This window comes from Plectropomus leopardus, chromosome 7, assembly GCF_008729295.1.
Source record: "Plectropomus leopardus isolate mb chromosome 7, YSFRI_Pleo_2.0, whole genome shotgun sequence".
Lineage (NCBI taxonomy): Eukaryota > Metazoa > Chordata > Actinopteri > Perciformes > Serranidae > Plectropomus > Plectropomus leopardus.
This window is the reverse complement of record NC_056469.1, coordinates 15,512,068-15,528,818: the sequence shown is the minus strand read 5'-3', so window position 1 is coordinate 15,528,818 and position 16,751 is coordinate 15,512,068. Positions and strand designations below refer to the sequence as shown.

General features: G+C 39.6%; 1 protein-coding gene across 1 annotated transcript in view; it reads left to right on the top strand.

Moving 5' to 3' along the window:
- The first annotated feature begins 7,863 nt into the window (after positions 1-7,863).
- col14a1a (collagen, type XIV, alpha 1a) overlaps positions 7,864-16,751 on the top strand; it is a 160,504-nt gene continuing 151,616 nt past the window's right edge. Inside the window, 1 exon segment of the mRNA XM_042490363.1 lies at positions 7,864-7,972. Coding sequence (XP_042346297.1) covers positions 7,879-7,972 — 94 coding nt within the window. The 5' untranslated portion in view covers positions 7,864-7,878.

Sequence of the window (16,751 nt, the reverse complement as noted above, 5' to 3'; positions counted from 1 at the left end):
AAAATGTGTATTTATGTTTAATTTTGGAAATTCCAGCTCAGCTCCTACATTAAGTCTAAAATAAACTGTAAACAAAATTGTTACATTCATACTGTTAAGTGCAAGAAAAAAAAGCATAATTGAAACTTATTCAAACTGCAATTTTTGATCCCAAGCCATCAAAGCATTAAAACTTGCATTATCATGACAAAAACCTGGCATTTAAAGGGTTAAAATTCTAAAAATGAATGAATATTTGATATTTTTGATTAAGACTGATTGGTTAAAAATAAACTCAATGAAAGTAAAAAAAAAATCATATTAATGTAAAATATTTTTTAAAGCTTGATTCTGAAAAGCGCATTTTGTGCGCAGAGCGATACGAGTGTGTGTAATATTTAAGCGAGCCTTAAAGGTTAATATTACGTGTCAAATTAAGTGTCAAGAATCAAATAAAAAACAAACAGCCACATTATTGAATGCCGCAGTTTCTGAACTGCAGGATGTTGCATTTTTTTAAATTTCTGTCACATTTTTGAAGACATGCAACTTTTTCGCATTAATAACAGTGATATTTGAGAGAATGTTCTGCTGTCTGCCTCTTGGTGATTGATACCTTCCAATAAACATTCGTCTTTCAGCCAGTTCAGGCTTAAACATGTGCTTGAATAAACACAGATGAGGGGGTTCCTGTTTCCTGGGAGAAATCCTCTGCTAACAGAACACGATGCTTTCTGTGTTTGTCAAAGCCAACAATGGTGGCTTATTTGTAATAATTACAGGAAGGTAGAGGAAATACAGGAAGATGAGGTGGAGTTTGATCATTTTTACTACTGCAATATATTGGTTCAAAGGAAGCACCTGAGAAATTGCTGCTTATTAACAGCAGTGCCACCAAAATAAAGAAAACAGCTGTTGCTTAAATTAACAATTAAAAGGTTCCTGACTGGTACCATACAACTCATCTAAGTTCATCTAAAAAAAGTAGCATCTTGGAGGATAAAATATGTATGAAAAATTAAATGGATGATGTTTCAGTTTTAAAAAAAGATAGGTTTTTTTGTGTGCAACACTAAATCTTTTCAGTGTCAGACCAAGTATAATTAGCTGTCAGAGTTGTTACTTTTTATCCATACTATCACAGAGTCCCCTTGGTGCTGTAACATCCAGGTTTTACAAATCTGAGATCTGTCACATATCACCTGAGTGAGACAGCGGATCTAAACTGCACACATTTTTCTAATTCCTGAGGTGCATTATACTGTCTGTACAGCTGTTGAAGGTGAATACTCCACATGCCACAGATGTGCATGCAGACTTTTATGACATAAATCAGGATGTTGTGATTTTTTCACTTTGGTAAAAAGCAGTTCCTGTGTGTGTGACAGTAATGCTAAAATCTCTATGACCACTAGGAAAGAGAAATACCTGCCGAAAACAGATATTTGTTGCAAGTGCAATGACTTTAAAAACTTTATGAGGCTTCACAGTAGGACCATATGGCACCGAGCTAAATGACCTGTGGATCAACTCTACCATGTGACTGATGCATTTATTCATCAGAGCCACAGTTGGGATGGACGGCCAAAGGTAGACAGAAGGAGGATGAACAGATTAGGAGTGGGGGTGAAAGAGGAAGAGACTAAGAAGGAAAATAAGGAGGAAATAAAGTTATAAAGGGACAGATAAAGAACACAGAGGGAAGACATCAAGAGAAATGAATACATGAGAAAAAAAAAAGGAAAAGCGACATGCAGGGAGGACAGAAACATGGGTCACCCATCGGGCAAGTGTTTAGGTCTGTTGGCCTGTGTGTCCTCAGAGAGGAGCTGTCAAACTAAAACCACCTGGGACTGCAGCCACTCAGAATACAAAGTTACACCAAAAATTTCTACACATTATTTTTCATACAGCTCTTCGTTTCAGCCAGGTGCATTCTAACTCTACTGTTTTTTCAGAGAGCACAAGTAGCTGTACTTAACTGGTTTTAAAGGTCCAGTGTGTAGGATTTAGGGGAATATATTTGCAGAAATGGAATATAATACAATAATTATGTTTTCTTTATTGTAAAATAATCTGAAGATAAGAACTGTTGTGTTTTAGCTACCTTCGAATGAGCCTTTTATATCTACATAGGGAGCGTGTCCTCGTCCACAGAGACCCGTATATTACAGTTGAGCCAAATACTTGCATGAAATGAGTATCTGGTATGATAATGTTCTTTTTATAACTACGAGTATTACACCATTGAAATGTGTTAGTATATGTTCTACCATCAAAGAAAAAATCCTCATTTGCTTAGCTGTGTTAAACCTGTAACATTTGTATCAAAAATGCACTGAAGCTTGATTCTGAGATTGTTCTGTAAATATCGTTCTAATAATAGCAATTCTGATCAACTGTTTCAATTTAAGGTTAAAGATAACTTCAGATTAGGCCCCAACCATTTTAGATTTATACCCTACTGACTTACCGCTTAAATCTGCTCATTAGGAGTACAGACACAGATACAGATAATGCTGTTCTCCCTCATCCCTAACCACCATGTTTCTGCAGTAGCCCAGGATGGACAAGCAATAGGACCATTTACATTTTCACTACTTTTTTTCTTTTGTTCTTTTGTGTAGACTTTTTGGGGGCTTTTTGCCTTTATTAGATAGGACAGCTTTATGCTTGAAAGGGGGAGAGAGAGGGGATAAGATGCAGCAAAAGGCTGAGGTTGGAATCAAACCTGTGGCCGCTGCAGGGAGGATGTAGCCTCTGTGCATGGGGCGCCCGTTATATAAACTGAGCCAATGGGCACCCCGCATTTTCACGTTTTTATATCGGTGGTCGTGGTAAGCAGCCCCTCTGCCATGAAAGTGTTTGAAAAACATAATTTTTTTCCTTTTCCTTTTTTTTTACCAGTTTAAATCAGCGGATCGGTTTGTTTTGGAGAGGAGGAGACCTCAGCAGATGATTCGCCACCTGGTAGAAACCTCCTGAATATCTGGATCTTCAGTTATCAGACAAAATAGGTGAGAACTCATTAGCCTGTGCTACACTAGCGGCCTGTCTACAACATGCTGAACAGTGTTGAAAAAAAACTGTTTTGTAAAATGAACCTGCTTTATTCAGTGTTTGTACTGGTTCTATTCAACTGGTCCGTTTTGTGCGGATAATTCGGCTCACGCTAAAAACCTTCTGACCGCCTGGTTCAGAAGTAAATTGAGAACACATTAAGTTATCACAGAAAATAGGTGAGCACACAGTGAAACACTGATTTTTTTTATTCAGTGTTTTTACCATTTTAAATCACCTAATCTGTTTGTTTAGGGAAGGACGAGAGCTCTGCGGATAATTTGACTCCTGGTATTAACCCTCAGAACAATCAACACTGAACGAATTCTAACCGGGATAAATTTCAGCTGGGTGTAATCTGCAATCCATACAGCTAGATGTCACTAAATCCCCCTAAATCTTACAACTGGACCTTTTATGTTGTCTATTATAGTAACCAAAATTGTTTTTTCATCTTTCTTTAATATCGCTGGATTAAAGTTGCTCAGTCATTTGGCACGTCTTAGTTTAATCCAAGAATGACACATAGCCATGCTCTAATTCATTAATTTGTGTATTGATCTTACCAGGTCTGAGAATGCAGTCAAAAGATTAACTCTGAGGACTTATATGTGATGTATAAAATATTCAGACCTCAAGTTCTTTCCACCTGATTTGACCAGGCAAATGAAAACTACAATCTTTGAATTTGCTTATTAAAACGCCTGGCTGTGGATTAAGAGGGTGCAGCCGGTCCAGCTGCAGCTGTATTTGTTTGGTGTGTGGTCTGCTGCAAACGGGCAACAGATGAACGGGAAAAGAGGACGACAGACGGACAGGAAGGGAGGAAGAGGCTGAAGGAAGAAAGAGGAGGAAGGAGGGAGGATGACAGAGAATCCTTATCCACTTGATTATAGTGCTCATGGCATCTGGACAGTTGTTTGGCTAAGGCGCGCATGTGTGTGTGTGTGTGTGTGTGTGTGTGTGTGTGTGTGTGTGTGTGTGCGTGCCGTGCCCCAGGGACACACCTGGAGTATGGCTGTTCAGCGTTTTAACTCAGCCAGCCACTGGCACATTTCACCATCCTCTGTTTCCCATCACTCCCATTCTTCCCCCCTCAGGGCAAGTCACAAGTCTCTTCACCAGCAGAGGAGCCGAGTGTATAAATAGGATTACAAAGTGCGCTCAAGTCTTTTTTTTGTCTTAGCCCAATAGAAGAAAGAACTGGTCTTGACTGATCCATTGTAATGCTCATTTTACTACTGTCATATTTGTCTATTTAATATGAAGCAACAGCCAGGAGATGGTTAGATTAGCATTACATTTAAGACTGGGGGGAAACAGCTTTTCAGGCTCACAAACCCATCAAAACCGCATCATTTTTACACGTGGATAAACAAACAATACACAGCATGTGAATTTGTGAGCAAATTTAGCAGCCTTGTTTATATAAAACTCATTTAAAACAGCAAATATGTTTACAGTAATGCAGAGAAAATTGCATTTCCATCAACATAACAAGGAAATGTTGCAAATTATCATATCTGGCAAGTCACAGAAATGCTAATAGCCTACTTAATAGCTAAATCAGCAAAATGTTCACTAAAAAATGTATTTCAGTTGTTTTCTGAATAATGGGCAATATAAGTCACTATGACTGGATCCAGTCATAGTGACAACAGCGTTATATTTTCTTACTTTTTTTTTTTAATTTAACATTTTACTTAAATCTGGACAATTCCCTTACCTTAACCAAAGAGCTATTTTTCCTGGAGTCAAGGTTCTATCTATCCCAACCATCTTCTTCCAAAGCCTACGGTGCATGAATGTAGTGCTTCATTAATTTAAAGAAAAGTCATCTCTGAATATAATCCAGGTGGCTATTATGTAGCCACAGCAACTTAATTAAGAAAGCAGTTTAGTAACACATACATGTCATTCTTAGGAGATAAAGTTGGCTTTAGTGAGGCTATTAGGCAGATTTTTCCTGGCTTTTGGGCAGAGCCAGCCTTTGTTTCCCTCCTTTTTCTGGTCTTAATGCTAATCGCCCCCTGGCTGTGGCCTCATACACGGATTTCCCCAAAAAATGTCCAGTTCTTCCTTTAAAAAGTTTTAGGGTTAGAGAGAGATAGACAGACAGATAGAGAGATACACACGCTGTAACAAATGTTCCCATCAAATTACATTTAACAACTGGCAGCTGTAGTTGCAAACATCCTACTGTCATTTTACAGTGCCACTGCCATAAATTACTTCAGCTAGATATTACCCTTAAATTTATTACAGTATTCTAAAGTACCATGTGAGGTTGTGACTTGGTTTGTGTTGTTTTGCATTTTGAAAAACTGTATAATAGGGCAGAAATTTGGCTTTATTTTTACAGTATTTTTTATGTTTGGTATGATTCAAATTTTCTAAATCTAACGTTTGGTTAAAATTATCTGACTAATCTCCCAACAGGTAGCATGCAAGATTACTGTTCTGTGATAGAAACAAGTGAATTGATCTGCAGTCACTATAGATTCAATCAGCAACTTCCCAGTTGTTCTATGGGAAGAGACATATCACAATGGACATATTTGAATCGATATTAATGGACATTTTTGCGATGGAGAAATCCTGTAACTTGAAATGCTCCGTGTTGCTTTACATTCCGATTGTCAAACTTTCAGCTTAGGTTACCTGTGTCATTGTGCCTTTAACATCGGAGCTCGCAGCGCAGTAGGGCATGGCAGCGCACCTGCTCTGAGCGCACTGAGCCATTTTCAGCCGGACTTTTTTTTTATTCCTACAAGTCAAACACACACACACACACACACACACACACACAAAAACAACACGCGTTTCGGTGAGGGCCATGTGGCTCCTTTAAAGCCACTGATTCCGGATATGTGCCTACGACAAGTCCCGTCGTGATCGCGGAGGCGCACATAAAGGGCCCAGAGGGGCTGAAGCCGGATTGAAACCTGCAGGTTGGCAGCGGAGGCTTTTGCGCAGCGGCACTGGGTCTCTCTCTCTCTCTCTCTCTCTCTCTCTCTCTCTCTCTCTCTGTCTCTCTCTCTCTCCCTCCCTGAAATGAACCGGGGCGAAGGAAAGGGTTGGGACAGGGAGGAATAGCTGGAGGGAGGGATGGCTGAATAACGAGGAGAGAAACACCCACACTCCGGACTGACCGAATTGTATCCGGAGTGAGAGAAGAAAGGAAGAGAAGGGAGAGAAAGAGAGTAAGGAGACAGAGGACCCCAGCAGTCTTTGGTATTCAGAGGATTTCCTTTGGGGATAAAAGGACGCTTTGATTTGATGACTGGAGAGGTACGATTTCATTCATTGTGTGCGTGTGTGAGAGACTCAGGTGCGCGGCGCTGGAGTGTTTGAACGCAGCGTCTTAATTTGAATAAATCTGATTGTTTGACCCAAATCTGGCAGAGAAACTTAATTGAATTTATAGCACTTTGAAATGATCACCGGTGAGAAATCTTGGAGCCACGGTCAAACTTGTGCAGAGTCACAGGCAGGTGGAAAAATGTGGATTTTTATTTGACTAAGGACAGTTTTCCGAGAATAAAACAAACGCGTGCGATATTCGGTCTTGTGATGTATTGTTTTTGAGTCTGCAAACTTTGTTCCGAAAATAGCCTTAAAAGACATTGCCTGCGTAATTTTAATGAGGGCGACGCCTGTACCCTGTTTTTCATTAACCAATTAACCAGTTGCAAAGTTGCCCTTTGGAATGGAAAGAGGGAATTAGGCACGCAGAAGACAGAGAAACTTTTTTTTTTTTTTTTTTTTTTTTTTTTTTTTTATGTTTTGCTTATTAATGTAATTTAAATTTGGCTGCAATGTGCAATCTGTTTCAATTTGTGATTTTATAGAGATCATTTTTTTTAATTGGACCTCACTCTGAGACACTCTAATCTCAATTTAGTGCGATTAACTCCCATTTGTGTATGTTAAGGAGAGAATCTGTTTAATCTTTCTCATTTCCCTCTTCATGTCCTGAGGCTGATCTGTTTAAAAAAAATCAATTCTATTTCCTGCAGTAGTTCCCGCTTATCAATATGCATTGTCATATTCTGGCCCTTTGACATTGTCTGGATTGAAGGAGCTGGTCGTCCTTTAAACACCACAGGGTTACCTCCACATCAGACCCTGAAACAACTTTTGTTGCACGTGCTGTTTTATTCATTCGTCTGTCAGTGAGTGTGTGCTCCCCCAAGGAGAGGAATGATAAGTCTGTGTGTGTCCATCCTCGGTGTGTAATAATGAGTGGCACACTGGAGAGGAGGTGGTGAAGGAGGGTGCAGAGAACAAAAAAGTGAGAGGTGAAAGGAGGAGATGAGATAGAGAGAAGAGGAGCTGTTGTGTTTGCTCTTGCTGTCCAACAATGGCTCTCAAGAAATGTTCCCTCACTGTACTGTCAATCAAACTGCTCTCCCCCTGTCTGTCCATCACTCTGTCTTTCCTCCTTCTTTTTTTCTGTCAGCTCTTTTGTTCATTTCTTCTCCTCTCTTCCCTCAAACAAAGTCCTCCTCTGTCTCAGCTTGCTCTATGTGGGCGGGTGGCTCGACCGCTGCTCTGCGGTCAGTCTAGACTGTCAAGCTACTGCTCTGTAATTGTATCAAAGTGGATATTAGACAGGAGTTAACTGATTCCAGATCAGCGTCTTGGGGCTGTGTGGGCAAGGTGGGTCTTCTTGACCCACAGCCTCTCTGCAGCTGCATTCATGGGCGCTGAAATTCCCCCTTCTGTCTCTCTGACTGCTTTTCTTTATTGCCCCCTCTTTGCTTTGCATTTTCTTCTACTGTATTGCTCAACATAATGTTCCTTCTTCTGTACAGGTCTAGACTGCTGGTTGTGAGGATGTTGTCAGCGCGGCAGATTAGTTGGTGCTTGTGGGCTCCACTGGTGCTACTGGCCTTCGTTTCCCATTTCCCCTCGAATGCACAGGCCCAAGGTAAGTACTTTTTCCTCTTCTCCAGTCCTCTCTTCTTACCCTCCAGTCCCACACCCACACCCATCCCCTTCTTCTCCCTTACCCTGCCCAAGTAAGCCCCCATCCCGCTTTTCCACCACATCAAACTTTTCTTTGCTTTCAAGTTTTCCTCCCCTTCCCACCTTCACCATCCAACTTCTTCCCATCTGTTCCCAGCATCACTTTTCTAGGTGTGGGCAATATAGGCTTAATATAATATCAAAATAATTCTGGCCATTTTTGCGATAATAATATTCCTGACGATGTTACAAAATCATGGAGAATATTTTAGTGTTAATTTCCAGAACATACAACTGCAACATAAACAAGTAGCTGTATATGTATGTCAGCATGTAATGGTTCACCTTCAAATATTCAGTAAATCTGACCAAAACTTATTTCTCAGGTTATAAGTGTATGTTTAAAATATATATAGTACAACAAAATAAAAGCAGTTACAAATTAGAAATCGCAACAGTTGCCAAATACAAGTTTATAGTTTACTCTAACTTGGAAGTTGCAAAAAGAGATTGAAAAGTCAGGGCTGTTCATTTAACAGTCAGGACGCCCAGGTCAAATGATGCCACTGATTCAACCCAACTGATATCGCTCCTGGCTGGTAACAGTTTCCTTTTCTGCCATGCTTGTTTCTGCCACACATAATGGCATGATCACATTCTGTCAACAAGTTGAAATATTGCCATTATCACAATATAAATGTTTAGTTTAGTTTAGTTTGGTTTAGTTTAGTCGTTTCACATAATTCAAAACACGATGGGGATAAAACATAAAAAGTACATGCGAGGGTGTGGTAGAAACCTATACTGGCTAATATGAAAACCACACCAAGAAAACATATGAATAGTGAATTACAAGCAATCAGAACATCAATACATTTACAGTAGTTGCTTAAACATCCAAAATCTCACAGTATAAGTACAGGGTTAAAAAAATAAAAGCAAAAAATAATCATTTTGAACATTTTAACATCAGTTAATGGATGGATCATTCTTTATCCAGAAAAATAAAAGGATCATTCTTTATCCAAATGAGTGTTGAATGTTTCTTATCATTTTGGAAATCATAGCAGTATTATTGTGAATGATATGATATGGCATACCCCTACACTCTTCTCTCCTCCCTTCCCTCACCTGACCCCTCTCTGTCTTCTCCTCCCCTGTTTCAGCATCATTCCTCCCCCTGCCGTGTCTCTCTGTTTGATGTGCAGACTCAGTCCAATCAGATTACATTACGCTCATGATCATATCACCTCCATATCATCATGCCATCTCACCCTGGCGGCATGGCAACACTTGCAGCCCTGCTGCCAACACTGCCACGCTTCAGAGGGGCTTTAATAAACGTGTTGTAACGGTGCGCTTCAAGCTGTGATGATTTGCTCCGCAATGTGCTGTGCAATATCAAAACGCTCATGAATGCTTCGCAATCAACCTCACCTAAGCAAATCTGATTTAATCAAACTGAGTCTCATCAAAAGTGGGCTGGTGTCTGTTTGGTCATGGATGTTCAAAATCTGGATGCACATATGAATGTCATTATGTGGCATCAGCTTATCATTTATTAAAATGCATTAGATGTATTTTTTCTGAATGAGAAGGAGCAGGAGGTTATGTGATTTAGTAATAGATGTTGGAGCCTATTATTTCAGCTCCAGCTGTAGGATGCTTTGACTGAGCAAATTCAACTTATTCCAACAAACCGATCCAAGAGCTCCTTTCTTAAGCTTATGACCGCAGTGCATGTGTGTGTGTGCTACTTAGTGTGTGAGTTCAGTGTGTGGTTGCAATTGGCAGCTTATGAAGTGCTCAGGGTCAGACCTACTGTAGTTATGTGGATAGAGATCATATAAAAATGACCCCAAGGGACATTTAAACATTTAGCTGACCCTGCTTTGTGTGTGTGTGTGTGTGTGTGTGTGTGTGTGTGTGTGTGTGTGTGTGTGTGTGTGTGTGTGTGTGTGTGTGTGTGTGTGTGTGTAGCTCACATTCCTTCCAGGATGTGGAGTTAGAGGAGCAGGGAAGCAGCAGGTCTTGTGTAAAGGAACACTACACATAGATATTAGCGAGAGATTTTCTCTCTCGATTTATCTGAGGTTGTTCAAAATCAATAATCCACGTATGACACAAACCTGAATGGATCTGTGTGTGACTGCTTTGTGTTTATTAGTCAGTGAAAGTCCTATCTAAACAGTGATTGCTTTGAAATGAAAGGAGGATTTTTTTCTATTTTCCTTTATCTCTCCTCCCCCATTTAGCTTTCACTCTTTGCTCTCTCCTCGTCTTTCTCTGTGTTCTCTCCTTCTATCCTTCTCGCTCTGTTTCTCTTCAGTTATTTTATTCTCATCTCTTTTCCTCCCTTCTCCTTTTCTCTCTGAACATTTTATCCCAATTTTCGTTAGCAGTTCTGTAGGTCATGTTTTTCATCGCAGGCAGACAGAGACCTGAGGTGAGACAGAAGTGTGACAGCATAAATTAGGCTGGGATTCGATCCCAGCGATTGAGTCACAGCACATGTGACGACCTCCCAGACACTATGGGAGCGTACCCCGCTCAATCCCTTCATTAGGGAGCATGTGATAGCCATTAATTTTTTAGCCCGGTCTGTCCCTATAAGCTGCAACATCTGGTCTGAGGGGATTTGAGCTTGAGGATTAGTGTGTGTTCTACCCACGGAGGATGTTTGTATATACAACACAAATGTCTGGGTATCATCAGCAGCTCCCACTACCAGTGAGTGGGTTGGTTCAGCAAGGGGTTTTTCTCTGTAAGAAATGACTAATGCAGCGAAAGATCTGGCATTAACACCCTACACGCTTCTTTTAAAGATCATTTTAAATCCAAGAATATCATGCAATTGTTTCGTAATTTTATCCGGATCAAGAACTCAAAACTGTTGCACAGGCTTTGAAACATAACAGAAGCTACACTGCAACATCTGAAGTGAAATTTCATTCTAAAATTGTCTGTGCTGAAATTTAAATTATGTAAACATATCATGATAGTTTGCAGAACTGTCTCCAACAAAATTTGCTGATATACTACAAATCTCTGAAATATGTTGAGATGGAAATGTTATTGTGTCAATATGCAGAGTTGTTTCCAGCATCACTGTAAGAGGTGGGACTTTCTTTAATCAAAAGTCAGTGTATCATATGTCATGCCTGAAGTCAGTAATTACTTTTTAAATATTTACAAACAACAATCTTTTCTTAACATTAACCTGGGGCTTTAACTTTCTATAAATATGTTAATCTTGCATTTGGAGCAGATATTGTTGAGAAAACAACTTCAGTTTTACATTAGTTTTGCAGGTACTTGCTCACAACCCAAGGTGTTGGATGAATTAAAATTTGGACCAAATGATGGCACTAAAATAAAAGTTAGATGATCAACAAAATCATTAGAATTGATCTAGGAATCTTGAATTTGCAGCAAATGTCATGGCAGTCCATGAAGTAGTTGTCACTAGAGGAAAAATTAAAAGACCACCAAAAACAGTATAGGACTCATCCTCTGGGGACAAGGAGTGTCTGTACAAAATGTCATGACAGTCCATCCGATAGTTGTTGAGACAGTTAAGTTTTTGAGTGAAAAAAATGGGACTTTCTGGTGGTGCTAAATTAAAAGTCAGGGGATCATCAGATTAGGATTAATCCTGGTGGGAATGTCTGTTCAGAATGACACGGCAATAAATCCAGTTGCTCTGTAGATACTTCAGTGTTTTTTGACCATTAGACTGTATAAGAGTGGACGTAGCCTTTGTGTCTGAAAACTAACGACAATTCTGCAGCGCTTTAAACCTGCATTCTTTCTACTTGCCAGCAGGGGGCGACTCCACTGGTCATAAAAATAAGTTTAATTGTTTACAAGTCATTACAATAAGTGGCCCCATACTTCTCCTTGAGGTGTGACTCTAATAAATATTTTCCTTATGTGTTTATGGTCTCAGTCACTAGTTTCAAGTCTTCTTCAATACAGCATGATGTTCTTTTTGTAAATTCTGGTCTAATTTAAAGTAAAGTAGACAATAAAGCGGGGTATGCTTTAGATAATAGCTATCTTGTGAGTCACAAGTCACAACCATGTCAGTGTCCTTGGGTCCTCAGTCAGATCCACCCCTCGCTCCTCCACAGCTCCAACCTCTTGTTCAAATATAGTCACTTATGGCTCCAAAAAACCTAAGATGGTAACAGCCAAAATGTCAAACTTAAGGCTCAAATCTGTAGTCTACAAATGAATGGGTAACGTTGGAGTGGCTACGCCCACTTTTTTCCCATACAGTCTATGGTTGAGATTTGTTTTTACTTTGTAAGTGAAAACTTGCTGGTGGTGCTAGATGAAAAGTCAATGGCTGACCAAATGAAGTAGTATTAATCCTGTGGGCAACATGGATGTCTGTACATCATTTCATGGCAATAAATTCAGTTGTTCTTTAGATATTTCAATTTTATCCAGAGTGGTGGACTGACAGACAGCCATCGCCACCATGGTGGGCAAACAACCTAAAGGTTTTGCTAGAAATTGTCTTTGCTTATTTTAATTTGCTGCACTGCATATGAGTACAAGATTTTAGGAGACAAGATTTCAACACAGTGTACAATCTGTCCTGCTTATGGCGCTTCAGTTGCACTTTCCTGTGGGAAAGGCTCTCTTGCTGTTCTTAATGCAAAAATTGAGAGCTGTGCAACACAGTGGATTGTTTTTTTGTTCTCTGCCTGTTACCTTGGCCTTGAAAAGTATTGAAAAGGGAAATGTAAATTTGGTTCTCAGCTCACTCCTCAGAAGGTGCATAGAGTGACCTGGCACATTGTGTTGCTGTTTTCGATGCAGCAGTGACAAAAGCAGGATAGATGGAGGAAAGATGTCTGATGGTGGAATTCTGCCACCACTACATCTAAACCCTGACCTGGTTTGTTATGCCTTATGGTTAATTATGCATTTATTTTTATAGTCATTTGTGGTCCCTGAATGAGTCAGGTAGACATTGTAGAGATGCCAAATGCGTGTGCGTTGTCCAGTGTGTTTGTGTGTGTGTGCATAGTTAATTACGGTAATTGATTTTGTTGATTGTCTGACGGGTCAATACCGTGCTTCAGAACACATCACACCAGATTATGAGCTTGAAAACACATTTACAAAGATATTGCAATTTTGTGTTTTTGTGTGTGTGTGTGTGTGTGTGTGTGTGCGTGCGTGCGTGCGTGCGTGTGTGCGTGCGTGTGTGTGTGTGTTTAGTTACAGGACAGCCTGGTGAATTAGTATGAGTGAAAGTGTTGGCCAATAATTTCCGTTATAATGAACAGGGAGAGAAGCCAATGATGAGAAATTATTTATTCATAAACAAAAGAGAGGATGAGATGGAACAACCTGTTTTGAATTTAAAAAATGCTAAATTATCCAAACCCGGACTGCTGGTAATCCAGCATGTCATAATCATCCGCCACTTTGGACTAAATGGAGCATTGAATTGTTGGAGCAGTGATGTGCAGGGGGCTTTGTTTTTACTGTGGTTGTAAATAAACAAAATTATCTTTAATTAATGGGAACATGAGCTAATGATGATTTTTAGGAAAGACGAGGCTTGATACAGAACAAAGGCTGGCACAATGTTTAATAACATCACCCTGGATATCCAGTTCACTCTACCTCCAATATGCATGCATATGCCAAATTATACAGTATGGGCACCACATTGTAGGTAGGAATAATGAGTGTCAGGTGAAGTATTTGCAGTCTGAAAAGCATGAAATAGGATACCAGCATTTTGGAACACAGACATGCCTCCTAAAATCACAGAGTGGAATAGCATGCAGAGCCTGAAGTGGCTCATGTTTGAGCAGATATTGTTGTAGTAGAAGGTTGTAAATCGGCTGCTTGGGTTCCTGGTTTTCTTGAAATAACTGAGAAAAACTGCCATAATGGTGAGAAAATGACACGTTTAAAATGAGTCTTTGCTTGCTGCTGCAGTTTAATATAAAAAGGTAACAGGACTTTTTAAGAGTGATCAACAGATCTTCCATAAATAATCCGAAATTTAAGGTATTGTATGCATGGGGAGCTGTCATGATGATGATCTTTATTATACAGTCAACGATACAGAGGGTCAAATTCAAAGCAGGAAGTCATCTATAAACTTTGATGGCTGTTTATGGACAGTTTGGAGTATAATTTTACTTGTTTTCCATCAATGGCAAAAGGTGCCTCATTGGCAGTGTTGGCATTGCCCTGGTTCCCTTGTCAAAAAGTCTATGAAATTTTTCCATTGGATGTTGAATTAGAGCAGAAATTAAGCTCTGTGGCAAACAGATGACTAAAATACTCACACTCTTTGTTTAGCATGATAAACTTCACAAATGACCACCTTTTTCAGGATTTTCAAAGTCTAAATGCAATTGCAAGAATGAAAAAGCTAACGTTAGGCTATAAACAAACTACACCATGGTCGCATGACTTAACATTGCCACCTCAAGGCTGAAAAGCTGTGTACAGTGTGGCTCAGCGTGATGACGTTCTATAGTCTCATGTAGCCACAGCAACCAGGTTTTAAAAGACATGTAAAAGCTCATAATTTAAGAGTGGGGTCTTTTTCTGACATGTATTGTTTTGTAGAACAAAACACAAAATTCTCTTAAGCTTGTGTTAACCACAGACCTTATTTGAGACATCTAAACAAAATTCCATTCAAAAAATCCATTGAGATTTTAAAATGAGGGAACCAGTAGTGCAAAAATGCTAACTCATTTCCAGGTTTTAGGACTCATTCCCGGGGCTCTCCATTTCCAAAAAGGTTTGGCTAACCTGTCGGTTTGTCTGACTGTTCTTGTTTCATACTCCAATAGATTTATCGAAGTAATGTTGCTGCTAAATACCAGGGTGTAGAATATAAATGTTGCATTTCATTTTGTTAATGACCAAAATTATGAAAACAAATAGTTGTGACAACTACCCTTTAAATCATTCTGTAAAGACTAAAAACAACAATTTTTGAGGTGTACACAGCCTAGATCTGGAAATGGTCTGTGTTAGAAAAGCTGACGCTATAATTTAATATTTTATTCTTGTTTTAATGTTAACCATCTCCTGCAGGATTATTTGAGTATTTTATGGTGATATTTTCTTGGCTGGCAGGCATGCAGAATATAATGGCTTCCTTCACCAGACTGCACATGGAGACGAATCATCCAACAGACTCTTAATATTCAGCCAGTCGTTAAGAGAGATTTCACACTCACACACATGCACACACACGCATACGCACACACACACACACACACACACACACACACACACACACACATACACAGACACACAGACACACACACACACACACACACACACACACACACACACACAGACACACACACACACACACACAGACAGACACACACACACACACACACACACACACACACACACACACACACACACACAATGCAACAGAGAGATAAGAGTTGAGGGAAAAAGGCATCACTTACACAGGTAAAACGATGAAAGGGAGAAAAAAGGCGTTAAGCCACTGAAGGACAGGAGTGGAGGGGCACAGCGAAGGAGAAGATAGGATGAAAGAGCAGAAGAGAAGACAAGGCAAGAGGAGGAGGGGATGGAGAAGGGAGTTTAAACCCGAGGATGAGAAGAAGAGATGTGATAAAAGAGTGGAGTGCTCCATGAGAGCGGCAGAGGAGATAAAAAAGAGTGAAGAGGTGGAAAGAAAAAGCCAGAGTGGATTTGGGTTAAGTGCTATCTCGGTGAGCAGAGTAGTTCTTGTAGCTACGAGACGCCGGCTTCATCAAATGACGCGTGCTGCAGCGCTGGATAGGCACTAAACACACGCACACATCCCCCATCTCCCTCATGTACAGTACAGTAGCTATCTGGTGGTGACAGTGAAAGCCAGCAGTTGTCATCCATAAATCCTGCGTATTAGTGAAGCTACTGTAGCCTGAATACTCACTGTGGAGTCAGTGCTTGGCTAATCTGGAGAGAGGAAAACAGGGAATTAAAAAGGGCTGGAAAAAAAGGAGGGAATGGAGGTGTAGGAGAGATAAAAGCGGGAAAGAAGAGGAAAGAGGAAGAAGGAACTACAATATAAAAGAAATATGAAGACAATGGAGTGAGGAAGTAGATGAGGATATGAGAAATATTATGGGAATGAGAGGACAGAAAAGAAGAGCTAAAGGGGCAGAGAAAGGAGGCCACTGGGACAGAAAAAAGAGAGACTGAGAAAAGCTAGAAAACTCAGAGATGACAAAAATGTGACAAAAAATGGTGGTTGAATGGAAGTTAAACTTTTGAACCCTAGGCAAACTGGCTCAATTTCTCTCAAAAACATAGGAAGACAGCAATGAGTACCAAGAGAAGAAATAACCCAAAATTAGCAAGAAATTACCTAAACAAAAAAAAATAAAATAAAAATGAAATGAAGAGAAATAAAGGACTCAACAAATAAGGCAAACAAGACTTGGAAAAGGTGCTTTAAAAAAGTATAAATATTCTGTAACATATTTTAAATATGTAATTATGCTAGTTATAAATATAGGGGTTTTTTTTATCCTTGGCTTTTTCTTTTTCCCTATTTTTTTCCTTAACTTAAAAAAAAAATCTAAATCTACTTTTTTTTCCCTATGATTTTGAAAGAAATTACACCAATTTTCCCAGGGTTCAAAGGTTTAAATACATATGAAAGAAATATGAATGCAGCACAAGAAAAGTGATGTCTCACCAGCTTTCAAAGGGTTAAATAG